Here is a 13,897-nt window from a genome sequence, read left to right as displayed (position 1 = left end):
GATCATTGAGATAACACATGAAGTAGAATTCCTTACTTCTACTGAGCAGTCGATAAATCCTAGCTATTTTTAAAAATATATTTAAAAATCTTAACCCATTTACTTTTCACTCTTTCTCTGACAACTTTATATAATAGGTGACTCTTTCAGTTAAGCTTAACTATGATATGGTCTATTGGAAATGGGGAAAAAGAAGAGATGGGGAGAGAAGAAGCAAAGAGAAAGAGGCTAGGAAGAGAAAAAGGGCCATCAAGAAAGAGGCAATGGATAATAACAAGGTAGGGCGGGGAAAAAAAAAGGAAGAGGAGTCAGTGGGATTTATAATGGTAGGGCCCTGCAAATGTCTCAGAAGGCCATATCTGTGGTGGTCTCTACTGTCCCAGATAGAGTCCAGGAGAAAAGAAGGCTCAATTTAGAATCAGAAGACTTGGGCTGGAAGCCAAACTCTGCTGCTTCCTAGTTCCTATGGAGCATCTGGCCCATTATTCCCTCCCTCTGTGAAATGAGAAATTTGTATTAAGCTGACCCCTGTCCATTCCAGTTCAACACACTCTCAGATTCCAATTCTGTCTTTGACAAGCATCAGACTCACCAGCCTCACAGCAAAGTCTCCCCGTGGAAGAACACAGCAGCAGCTCCTTACCAGTGGTGTGGAGGAATCCGATGGAACAGGCGTTCTTTTCCCACTTCAGTCTTCCGCCTCACATATTCTAGAACTTTCTTTATAACAACTTCCTTGCCACTCACTATCTGGCTACAAGTGGTGACCAGTTTGAAGTTTCCCATTCCACTGCTTATAAAAGGTATAAATGTCACAGAGGAAGGGGAATTTGGTCCAGAGCCCAGGGATACAAAAGTGGAAAATCCTGTGTCCAGTATGGGGGTCACATAAAAAAAGGAGGAGTGGAACCTCCTGGCCCTACCCACATGGCCACTGGGAAAACAGTCTCCTGAGAAGGGCTCTTTATCTTCAAAGACATTTTGAAAGCCACAGTGTGGCCTCTCAAACCACAGTTCCTCCTTCAAATCATCCTTGTCCCTGCCATCTCCTGTTTTCCCTTTTGATGCGATTCCTTCTGGACTTGTCATAGTTGTTGCGTTTCTCGGCATCAGACAAGACGGCAGAGGCCTCTGCTACTTGATTGAACTTCTCCTTAGCTGCCTCCCGGTTTTCTGGGTTCTCGTCTGCGTGGACCCCAAGACCTAACTGGTGATAAGCCTTCTTAATATCAGAGGAAGAAGCATTTTGTGGCATCCCCAGTACTTTGTAGTAATTCACCATGTTTCTTTAAAGGACTTTTCCTCACCAAGACACAGAGTTTATTTTCTGAAGAATTTCCGGGTAACTTTGGAAAGGAAGATGGCGGACTACTCAAGTCTACAGCAAGACCTTTTGAATCATATCACATGATTCTTGGGACAAAGGCTCTTCTGGGGGAGAAATTCCTATTTGGGGCTGGTATCCTCTACAATGTCCCCACCCCTTCCCTGACCTCTGCAGCTCATTGTGGGTGGAGTGACTATGAGCTCAACACCATCATCCAATGACTATCAGCTGATGCTGTGCTTGCCTTGCAATCCTATTGGTGGAAAATTTGGGGTGGATAATATACATCTTGGAGGACAGAAACTAGCTGTGTGGCTCAAAAAGAAGTCTTTACCTCATTTGTTAAAGTAACAATTGGAAGCAACATGGGTCTTGCATTTATATCAGACACAAAATCCATTTCTGCTCATTATGCAGGCTCATGCCTTCAGTAATGTAACGGGTATCTCCCTGTGGATATCTGCTGCGGGCACGAAATGGGTGATAAAGGGGCTCTATTCCAAAAAAATCACGTACACATTTCTGATGAAGGAAAGAGACTGAAACTCATGTCATCAAATGAGGAAACTAGGTTACAGAGAATTCTGCCTAGATAAGAAAGAAAGAATAGATTGAAGGAATAGAATTAGAAGTGAAGGCTTCCCATGTATGGTCAGATAAGGCTTCTTCACTTCAATTGATCTCTTAAAGTTAGTCTTTTTGAAATTTATCTCTGGACTTAAAGATAGAACTAAGTAGCAGTGTCGCATCAGCCAATGCTTTAAAGAATGGCTTTAAAGCTCAAGTGTAGCAAGGCTGCTCTTTTTCCAGGACACACAACTACACATTTCCCAGACTTCCTTGCAATTCGGTGTGGCCGTGTGACCACATAGTGGCCAACGACATGTGAAGGGATGACGTGCACCTCTCTCCAGCCTGGCCCATAAAACCACCACGTGTGCTCCTTCTTTTGCGCTTTATCCTTACACCAACTGGATGTCAGTGCCCAAGTGATCTGGAAAGCATACAGCTGAAGATGACAGAGCTCCCATCAGCCTGGGACCTTGAATTACAGTGGAGCAGAACACCTCCACCAACAACCTTGGACTATTTATATTAAGAAACTTCTACTATAGTTAAGCCATTATATCTATTTTCATCTACTTGTGACAGCAGTTGATGTCTACTCTAATACACCAACCATTTCTACAACTTCACCTTCCTTATTAGAACCTAATCTTATAATGTCGTCAACCAGAAGAGTCCCACCTCTGCCACGCTGGAAGTCCAATATCCTAGTCTATCTCTCACTACTCCCTCCCATTATACCCACTTTTTCATTTCAACTCCTCTTTCTCCAGGGTAATGAGTCCCCTGCAGACTCCTCTTTTGTATCAAATCTGCACCCACTGGTTGGCCCTTGCAACCATTCTTTTACATGCCCTCTCGAATCACCCTCTTAGGCTATTAGCCCTCCACTGTGCCCATGCCATAAACACTCCATGCAGGAGCAGTCTAGCAATCAATCCAGCTTCTCTGATTCCTATACCTGGTGAAGTGGGAGAAAAAAAATCAAGAAACCAAGAAGATGAACACTAAACATGTGCAGTGTACCAGTCTCGGCTGGGTCAGGAGAATATATCAACAGTTCTTTTATTTACTGTTGCTCAGCTCTCTCTCCCATTCCCCTAGGTGGCCATTCTTAACCTTCACTGCTCTCCTCTAGTTCCTTAGTAAACTTCTACCCATCCTGTCCACTCCAAGCAGAGGAGCTTGCCTCTTGGTTAGCAAAGAAAATAGAAACTGTCAGGAACTGCCTGAATGTCCCTTAGGACAAGGGCCATCTCAGCTGTATCTGCACACATCCTTACCTATGCTCCCAGAGCACAGGAAGGACAGAGGAAGATGTCCCTGTCTTGCTCAGAACTAATTCCCAATATATTTTTTTATATTGACCAAATTGAATCTTCATGTATATTACCTGACATTACATTTTATTGCAGTAAAATATATATAACATAAAATAGGCCATTTTAACTATTTGTAAGTGTACAATTCAGTGGCATTAGTGATATTCACAATGTTGTACAATTATTGCCACTGTTTTTTAAACTCTTCTATCACCAAAACGAAACCCCATGAAGCAATAACTCCCTCCTCTCCACTAGCCCTTTATAACCTCTAATCTGCTTTGTGTCTCTATGAATTTGCCTATTTTAGATATCTCATATAAATGGAATCATATAATATTTGACTGGCTCATTTCACTGAGCATACTATTTTCAAGGTTCATCTATCTTGCAGCTTGTATCAGAACTTCGTTCCTCTCTTATGGCTGAATAACATTCTATTGCATATTAGGTACCACATTTTATTTATCCATTCATCTGTTCATGGATACTTGGGTTGTTTCCACCTTTCGGTTATTGTGAATAATGCTACAATGAACATTTGTGTACAAGTATCTGTTTGAGTCCCTCTTTTCAATTCTTTTGTGCGGAATTGCTGGGTCATATGGTAATTTTATGCGTAACCTTTTGAAGAACTGCCAAACAGTTTTCTATAGCGGCCACACTATTTTATATCCCTACCAGCAATGTATGAGGGTTCAAATTTCTCCATGTCCTTGCCCCTCCACACTCTTTTGATCTCATCCCTTTCATTGTCCTCAGGGATTCTGCTTCATTGAACTGTTCTCAATTTCATTCAATTTTAACTTGTCCAATTCTTCTGGCTACTTTCCTGCATGTAAATAAGTTTGAGCATCTCCTCTCTTAGGAAAGAGCTCTCAGGTCTTCATGACCCTCCTACTGCTGGAGCTCCCTCCACTTGCCTCCCACTCACTCCTCAACTTGGAGGAAAGAGTCCTCCACCTTCCAGTCCACCCCCAGCTCCAGTGAAACTCCAGTGTCATTGGCAGACCCCATTGGGCTTCGCCTTTTTGAGGCATTTGACCTTGTTGATCATTTCACTTTTTTTTGAAACTCTTCCTGTCATTGGTTTCTAGACAACCTTTCACACTGAGTATTTCTCAGATGCTTTTGCCAGTTCCCTTTCTTCTCCTAACAATTGAAACCTGGGTGCTCCCTAGGGTGCTGTCCTTGGCCTTTTTCTTTTCCCCTTTTAAATGCCTGTCTCATCCTCACCCCTTCCTATGACTGCTGATGACTCTCATGTCTCTCTTTCTAGGCCTCGCCCTTCCCATGAGCTGTCTTCTAGATATATCCACTAGATGCCTACATGCTCTCAAACTGAACATAACCCAAACTGTACTCATTCCATCTGTCTTAAAACTGACCTCTTGGGGCTTCCCTGGTGGTGCAGTGATTGAGAGTCTGCCTGCTAGTGCAGGGGACACGGGTTCAAGCCCTGGTCTGGGAGGATCCCACATGCCGCGGAGCAACTAGGCCCGTGAGCCACGACTACTGAGCCTGCGCATCTGGAGCCTATGCTCCGCAACGAGGGGCCGTGACCGTGAGAGGCCCGCGCACTGCGATGAAGAGTGGCCCCTGCTTGCCACAACTAGAGAAAGCCCTCGCACAGAAACGAAGACCCAACACAGCCATAAATAAATAAATAAATAAATAAATTTAAAAACAAACCAAAACAGAACTGACCTCTCACTAAAGTCCTGGTTAATGACACTTCTTTGCAACTAACAAATCCAGACATCTAGCAGTCGTCACCCAAGCCTCCTCCCTCTCCCACACTGAGCAGTGAGCTCAGTCCTGGGGCTAAGGTAGAGAACTGAGACGGGACAAATCTTCACCCTCCATTGCCAATGATCCACTAAATTCTCTTGACCATCTTCCCCAGATGGTCTTTCTAATCCATCTCTTCCTTTCCATCCCCAATGGAATGATTATATCAGCTTTCCTGCCTTCTGTCTCCTTGTCTTCCAAGCCACTCTCCACATTGTCACGAGACTGATCGTTCAGAAACACAAATCTCACCCTGGCACTCCCCACTCAATATCCTTCAGTGGTTTCCTAGTCCCTCTCACCCAAACAGACTATCTGCTATCCGGACCCCTGTTTATCTTTCAGTCTTATCCTTAGGCATTCCCTGCTCCACACCTCTTATGCCAAGGTTCTGGGAGTTCTCCAGATAAATCATGTTTTTTCATGCCCCCATGCCTTTGTATCTAATCCCCCTTCTGCCCAGAATCTTCCGTGCTTCCTTCAAACAATTATCATACCTACAATAGTTTCAGGTGGCCTTATTAAAGTAAAATAATACTTGTAATAATGATCATTATTTTACTTTAATAGTTTCATTTATTTTATTTTTGGCTGCATTGGGTCTTTGTTGGTGAGCACGGGCTTTTCTCTAGTTGCGGCGAGCAGGGGCTACTCTTCGTTGCGGTGCGCAGGCTTCTCACTGCAGTGGCTTCTCTTATTGTGCAGCACGGCCTCTAGGCGCACGGGCTCAGTAGTTGTGGCTTGCAGGGTCTAGAGCGCAGAGCTCAGTAGTTGTGGTGCACAGGCTTAGTTGCTCCACCACATGTGGGATCTTCCCGGACCAGGGCTTGAACCCGTGTCCCCTGCATTGGCATGTGGACTCCTAACCACTGTGCTACCAGGGAAGTTCCAACTTTATTAGTTTTATATTTATTTTCATAAGTGTTAGAAAAAGCTGTAACAGCTATGGAAACAAAGGAACAAGTGAATAAGCCAAAGAAGCACCACATACCTGGCTATCTTATAATGTATTATAACTTCTCATTTCACATGAATGATTTAAACAACAATTTGGGGGTTTGGTCTATATAAATCTATTCTATTTCAATCAAAAAATTCAAAAGGTTCTTTCCTTATCAGTTTTGCTTCCATTCTCTTTGCTGTTTTCTTATTGCTAGCATTACCCATTTGTTTTTTAACTCTTTTCTAAATTTTTGTGGGCTGAAAGGACACATCAGCAGAGTCTAAGTTGCCACTTCCCCTGTTCATTATGCCACAAAATCTTTTAAGCATTTCAGACTGTTAAGAAATATCAGGTGTCAAATCACCTCGAATATTTCCAGTACTTGGTATTATAATATGCTGAAAAGGTAATAAAAGTTATGGTCAATTTGTGGGATTTTAACTGGTCTAATTCAGAGCTGGATTTATTTATTTATTTGTTTGTTTGTTTATTTATTTATTTTTGGCTGCATTGGGTCTTCCTTGCTGTGCGCGGGCTTTCTCTAGTTGCGGCGAGCAGGCTTCTCATTGTCAAGGTGGCTTCTCTTGTTGCGGAACATGGGCTCCAGGCGCGCAGGCTTCAGTAGCTGTAGCTGTGGCACGTGAGCTCAGTAGTTGTGGCTCGAGGGCTCTAGAGCACAGGCTCAGTAGTTGTGGCACATGGGCTTAGCTGCTCCATGGCACGTGGGATCTTCCCAGACCAGGGCTTGAACCTGTGTCCCCTGCATTGGCAGGCAGATTCTTAACCACTGCGCCACCAAGGAAGTCCCAGAGTTGGATTTACCATGAAGTTAATGAAGCTTAATTTTTGCCTTAGCAATTTTGTATCATGATTTTGTACTTTTATTCCAAAGGAAGGCTCTTAAAATTGTATGATTTTAACCTCCCTCTCTCCCCCAACCTCTGCAAACCTGGATTTGTCCCAGGTCTAATTAGAACTATCCATCTAGAGCCACTACAGTTGAAGTCCATTCAACTATAACTTAGGACCATGCTCGTGGTTACTCTGACTGGCCTTTCCACTTTACTACTCCATTTGAGGAGGTTAGTGTTACTTGGCAATTTGTAACAATAAAATATTTTATTTATAGTTACTAAGTCAGTGGCCTCAGAAACGTATCAAAAGTTAGCAATAAGCCATCTGAAAAGAAATGTCAGTCTTGGAATTTCAGGCAAACAGCTTAAACAACCAGTTGGACATTTCAGAGTAAAATACTGTTCTTATTCGTGTGGTTTAGGGGAAGTGAGGCGATATGGAGTAAAATTAATTTGTCACCATGAGTTGCATATTATTTTGTCATGATACTCTGAGAAAAAAATTCTCAATGATTCATATTGTTCTAGAAACAGATGCACTGATGTCGCTCACTTGTGAGTTTGAGGATCTGAACAATATGAATTAAGTGACCTTCATTGAATGGCCCCTCTCCATGTCCATCTTCTTCACATACATTCTGAGTGAATGAGTCAGATAGTGAAGAAATGAAGTGACTACCCACAACGGGCACACTGTCTTTGCGACCTGCAGTTAGGGTCTTTCTCTAGTTGTGGTGAGTGGGGGCTACTCTTCATTGCGGTGCATGGACTTCTCATTGCAGTGGCTTCTCTTGTTGAGAAGCATGGGCTCTGGGTGTGTGGGCTTCAGTACTTGTGGTGCATGGGCTCAGTAGTTGTGGCACGTGGGCTCTAGAGTGCAGGCTCAGTAGCTGTGGCTCACGGGCTTAGTTGTTCTGCAGCATGTGGGATCTTCCTGGACCAGGGCTCAAACCCGTGTCCCCTGCATTGGCAGGCAGATTCTTAACCACTACGCCACCAGGGAAGCCCCTGGGTCTTCCCTCCTGATAAGTCTTTTGGTTTGCACCTGTGGCTCACACAGAGGCTCAAAAGAGGTTGGCCAGAAGAAAACCTGATGGAGATAATTGCACTAGTGGGAAACTTAATGGAGATAATTGTTAGGTGTCAGTGTGCCTGCATAGACAAAAGGAGGTTATACAAAGATCCCCCAGTTAATTCAGCTGCCCCTCCATACCACAGGAACATGGGACACGCCTGCACTTTGGACAAACCTCGCTCAATGGCCTGACATCTTCCAAGGGAGCGTGTTGCTAGAAATCCACCTCTGAGTCTGGTTGCTATAACAAGAGAATATCCAGTAATGTACTGTGAGATCATACCAAGAAGACAGACACTCTCCTGAAAGTTGGCACATGGGATGGTGGACATGTCCGATGTCAGTGTTAGTGTCTTAGTCAGCTTAGGCTGCTATAACAAGACACCATGGATTAGGTGGCTTAAACAACAGAAATTTATTACTCACAGTCTGGAGGCTGGAAGTCCCAGATCACAGTGCCAACACGTGGCTCTTGGTAGGGCCCTCTTCCTACCATGCAGATGGCTGCCCTTGTGCTATATCCTCACATGGCACAGAGGGAAAGAGAAGCTCTCTGGTCACTTCTTTTCAGGGCACTAATCCCATCGTGAGGGTTCCAGCCTCATGACCTCATCTATCTCCCAAAGGCCCCAAACACCATCACACTGGGAGTTAGGGCTTTAACTTTAACGTGAATTTTGGGGGGGACACAAATATTACATCCATAACAGCCAAGAAATTAAGTTCTCACATCAACTGAGACATGCTACCCTTGGCAACCCTTTCTGAACCTGCCCTTTTCTAAGGTGGTTTAGGGGATGTTCACATCCCTGCCATGCTTCCATCAGATGGCAAGGCAAAGCCTCCCTTAAGGAGATTTCAGGGTGTGACCATTCTTATTGTTTCTCAGCTGCTGTGACCTAGAAGATGTGCCTAAAAGGGTCATGTGTTTGGCCTGGGGGTGGCCTGCAGTCTTCCCATCTGGGATGATTGCTGAGTGACAGCTGACTGCTTGAGGTCCATTGCCGGGAAGATCCTTGGAGGTGAAAGACTGAAGGCCTCTGAATCATGAAATGGAAGAGGTAGGTTAACATAGTAGAGGATCTTGATCCTCAGTCCTCATGAAAATCACAGCAGCTGCTTGTCATATCAGCCTGAGCCTGGCCAGTGGTTCCCTCCTTGCCCTCTACCTCCTTTAATGAGAAGAGGAAAGACAATGAGAATTTCAAAGCAGGAGGAAGATTTGAATCACTTCCAGAGAATAATTCAAGGCAGACTCTTTTCCCCGCCCAATTGCCTTTCCACAAGAATGAAGAACTTGAGCTTGTAGACAATACTTGCAAAATTCCAGTCCCCTGGGAATTCATTTCTCAGGCTCCAGAGTTGGAGAAGCAAGATGGTGCTCCTTTCCTCCCTTGAAGGACTTCTGAATGAGATGCCTTGGGAAAGTGTGTTCCCTTTTGCCCCCCACTGTCACTGGTGCCAGAGTGATGTCATCCTTGGGAGAAAGTACCTGCTCCTGGGCCGAGCTCAGAGCTGGCTGGTTCCATTCCAGAATCTGGAAGGCCCAAAGAACATCCCCACCCCCAATCTGGGACATCTGCCCCGGAGGAGTCTGAGCAAAAGCTCATTCTGAAAAATGCTTTTGGACAGCAGGGAATCTGGCCAAGAGACCTTTTAGCTAAGTCCCTTTTTTTGTTAACCTTTCACAATATTCTTTAAATTTAATTTTAGAAGTGAGTTAACTCAACTACAATGACACAAATGGACTCTATATCATTAAACCAAAATAAAATATGTTCCAGCTGATCAGCCTTCCACTTTCCAACCTGAGCTACTTCCCCCCACAATTTTATTGCAAAAATTTTCAAACATAAAGTCGGAAGAATATTATAGGGAACGCCCATACTCCCACCACCTAGATTCTACAATGAACATTTTCCATACTTACTTTATCATATGTCTATCCAACTACTCATCCCTCTAGCCAACTATCAATCCATATTTTGATGCATTTCCAAGTAAGTTGCAAAATCAGCATACTTCTCCCCTGAATACTTCAGTTTGCATACCATTAATTGTTTTATTTTTTTACAGTTCTTTTCATTTTGAGGAAACATTTATTGGCTATGTAATACACAAATCTGAATTGTTTGCATATACCTGTGCATATGTGGTGACCAATGCATATACCCATAACACAAACCCTTATCAAGACACAAAACGCTACCATCACTCAGAATGTTCCCTCATGCTCCTTCCCGGTCATTCCCCTCTCCCACCTATCCAGAGGCAACCACTGTCTGATTTTTTTCTACCACTAGTGCATTTTCCTGTTCTCATCATTTGTCTGAATGGAACTGCTGTGGTCTATTTGTGTCCCCCCAAAATTCATATGTTGAAACCTAACCCCCAATGGGTGTTAGGGATATTAGTAATGGTATTAAGATGTGGGCCCTTTGGGACACAATTAGATCACGAGGGCAGAGGCCTCGTGAATATTTGTGCCTTTATAAAAGCAGCCCCAGAGACCTCTCTCATCCCTTCCTCCATGTGAGGACACAGTGAAATGACAGCTGTCTCGGAAGCAGTCCCTCACCAGATACCCAATCTGATAGTGCCTTGATCTTAGACTCCCTACCTGCAAAATCGTGAGAAATACATGTTTGTTGTTTATAAGCCACACAGTTTATTGTATTTTTGTTATAGCAGCTTGTATGGACTAAGAAGCCATTCAGAATGAGCTCTTTTATGTAAGGCTTCTTTCACTTAGCATAATGTTTTAAGACTCATCCAAACTATTGTATATATCAGTACTTCATTTTTCTTTATTCCATTTTATGAGAAGACCAGAGTTTGTATATTCACTCTCCTATTGATGGACACTTAGGCTTCCAGTTTTGGACTACTATGAATAAAGCTATTTAACAATGTGCTTTCATTTCCCTTGGGTAAATACTCAGGAAGGAAGTTGTTGATCGTGGGGTAGATGTACGAGTGTTTATTTTACACTCCCACCAACAATGTAGGAGAGTGTGGTTGCTCTACATCCTCGCGAACATTTGCAATCAGTCTTTCTAATTTTAGCTATCCTGGTGGCTGCGAAGTGATTTAAACTGTTATTTTGGCACATTTTCCAAATTAACAAAAGACACATATGCATAGGGATCAGGTGGAAGGAAATACTGATTGAAGGACATCTAGAGATTGGAATATACGGTATTAGAAAAGTGCACTTATCCAAACCCAGCTTGAGAGAGTAAGAAATGGCTAAAGGGATGTGCAAGAAGCAGCCAAACACATTGCTCGCTTTATAATTCTCTCAATTATATTACAACATTAGAGAAGTAAACGTAATGCTTAGGAGACTGCAGACTTCATTGACGGGGAGATGGGAACTCTGTGTTTTCCTACAGAGCTGGTCTGGTGTGGACCACGTGTACCCCGATTTGCTTCCTCATGGTCAAAGCCCTTTGAGCACCATCTCTACAAAGCTGGCCCAGCTTGGAAAATGGAATTGGGACTCACCCAGACAATTGGGAAGGACCCCCTGCTCCTCCTTCCCTCTCTCCAGTACCAACCCTGGACCTGAGCGAGGGAATTAACTTTTGGGGGCATCAGCGTTGGGCCAGCACCTATCCTAGGCACTGTGCCTTCGCTGTCCTTTAATCCTCACGGCACCACCCTACCAAGTTAGGCATTGAGAGCCTCCTCTTACAGATGTGAAACCAAGACTCAGAGAGTCATAGTAGCCTGTCTGCGGTCACATAGAGTTACAAGAACTAGGATCTGAGTCTATCTGAGTCTAGTGTCCTCTTTCCACTAGACTTTGCTCAGCACCCAGCAAGCAAACTGGAGGAGACTTGATTAACAGCTCAGGTGGTGCCAAGCCCAGAAGCAGACGAGGCTGCATGTCTCTCAGCCAGATTGGCCCCTCCTTTTTCTTTCTTTTCTGCTTTCTAGTGTGTTTGTGTGGAAGGTAGGGCTGTGCCGTCTTTCAGAAGATGCAGGTGTTGAGGAGACTGAGCCCTCCTCTCTGCGGCTGTGACTGTGTCTCCTCTCCTCTCGGGGCTTGGGTTTTTCTCTTGTAGGAAGGAATCGGTAGCTTGTCACTCCTGTCCTGCCCTCTCCCACCCCCTCAGTTTCTCAGGGGCTGGGATGGTCGGGAGCCTCACTCAGCCTTCACCAGCGGGAGGTGATCACGTTCATCATGTGTTTCTCTAGACCGAGTTACCTGTTCCTGAAACGCACTAGCTTGCTCTTCGAATCCTGCGGTTCGGAAGTAATTGACGACATCCATCACGGCCCAGTCTGCAGGATCGGGTGGCCTCCCATTCTCCATGGAACTGCAAAATAACAATCAAGATGGCTCTCAGGGCAGAACATGCAAGTGTGTGCGGCTAGGCTCTCCACTCAGCCTCCCAGGGGCAGGCCTGGCCCAGCTCACTGTAACCGGAGGCCCAGATCCCAGTGTATGTGCCTCAGAACCAGAATCACTCATGCGTTTCTTGGGCTCAGAAGATCACTGCTCTCACTGGCTCAGTCACTCCTTTCTCTATGAACCTTTAATATAAAGTATTTCCTCATGTATTGTTTTTTAATCCAGAGATATTAAGAGGGGTCCAGGGCTTCCCTGGTGGCGCAGTGGTTGAGAGTCCACCTGCCAATGCAGGGGACGTGGGTTCGTGCCCCGGTCTGGGAGGATCCCGCATGCTGCGGAGTGGCTGGGCTCGTGAGCCATGGCCGCTGAGCCTGCGCATCCAGAGCCTGTGCTCTGTGACGGGAGAGGCCACAACAGTGAGAGGCCCGTGTACCGCAAAAAAAAAAAAAAAAAAAAAAGAGTGGTCCAGTGATTTCTGGCGGCCCACAATATGGCATTCATACCCCTGAGCTAAGAATACCAGACCTCTTACAATGTGGCCCCAACATGTCATCACTTTTCCCATCCCCAACCCCGCACATCCAGGGCTAAAGCCATTCCCCAACACACCATGCCCTTCACATGCTGTTCCAGCCACTGAATGCCCCCTCATTTTCCAACAAAATCCTACCCTTCCTACCAGTTCAAATGCCATCATCTCTGTAAGGCATTTTCTGGCTGCACCTGGGTAAGTGTTTGTTATAACATCCTCTGAGTTCAAGACCTCCATTCTAACTCCAACTGCAGCACTTTTCCCACTGGATTATACTCCACTTATTAGACAGTCTCTAGGAGACTGTCTAATCTTTCTACGGAGATGTGGGCTGAAGAGGTACATTTGGACCAGGAGATGTGGGCTGAAGAGGTACATTTGGACCTGGACCATTTCTCACTTTATTATCCCTTGTGTCAAGTACATAGTTAGGAATTCAGTCAATGTTCAGACGACTAGATGTTGATCAAGCATTAGTTTGAGAGGGTCTCTGGGTAACCTCCTCAATGGATTTAGAGAGGAGGGGAGGAAAGGTGGAAGAGAGAAAGAGTGGCAAGGACCTGCAGTTACTGTGACTCTTATTTCTGTGTTTCAAGAATATTTGTCTAGATTTCTCTATGCCTCGTCCGCAGTGATTCTTCCAGAGTGTACATCCCATCACATTGTTCCCCTGCTTCCAATCCTTCAAAGACTTCTTCCCATTGCCCTTTGGATAAATTCCAAGTAGTTTCACTTGGCTCAGGAGGTCCTTCAGGACAAAGCCCCCTCCTAGCCCTCCAGCTGGGAATATATTGGTGAGTGAAACAGAAGGGTCATTACTCTTGTGAATACACAGCACTTTTGGGGTAGACACTGATCGGTAATCATACGACTAAATGTACAGCCACACAATGTAGCTGAAGGATAGGCACTCTGTACTATGGCAGTTTGAGGGGCTAGGAGAGGCTTTCTTGTGGAAGTTTCTTTTGAGGTAAGGTCTAGAGAGCAGCCAGAAGGTTAACCGTATAAAGGAGTAAGCTGAAGATTATTCCAGGCTCTGTAGCAGGAATATACAGCCCAGGGAGCCATGCTGGTGTCAGAGGCCACATCAAGGATTCTGGGTTTTTGTCTATGAGCAATGGGACTT

At 44.7% G+C, this 13,897-nt stretch overlaps 1 protein-coding gene and 1 pseudogene across 1 annotated transcript in view; both read right to left on the bottom strand.

The window, feature by feature from the left end:
- The window catches only part of SAMD13 (sterile alpha motif domain containing 13), a 47,384-nt gene that overhangs the window by 3,506 nt on the left and 29,981 nt on the right, over window positions 1–13,897 (bottom strand). Inside the window, exon 3 of the mRNA XM_065897464.1 lies at window positions 12,093–12,204. Within this exon, the coding sequence (XP_065753536.1) occupies window positions 12,093–12,204 (112 nt within the window). The remainder of the gene's footprint in view (window positions 1–12,092; window positions 12,205–13,897) is intronic.
- Window positions 640–1,282, bottom strand: LOC136131460 (dnaJ homolog subfamily B member 6-like; annotated as a pseudogene).

The sequence above is a fragment of the Phocoena phocoena genome, chromosome 1 (genome assembly GCF_963924675.1).
Source record: "Phocoena phocoena chromosome 1, mPhoPho1.1, whole genome shotgun sequence".
Taxonomy (NCBI): domain Eukaryota; kingdom Metazoa; phylum Chordata; class Mammalia; order Artiodactyla; family Phocoenidae; genus Phocoena; species Phocoena phocoena.
This window is presented reverse-complemented; position numbering and strand designations above follow the sequence as displayed.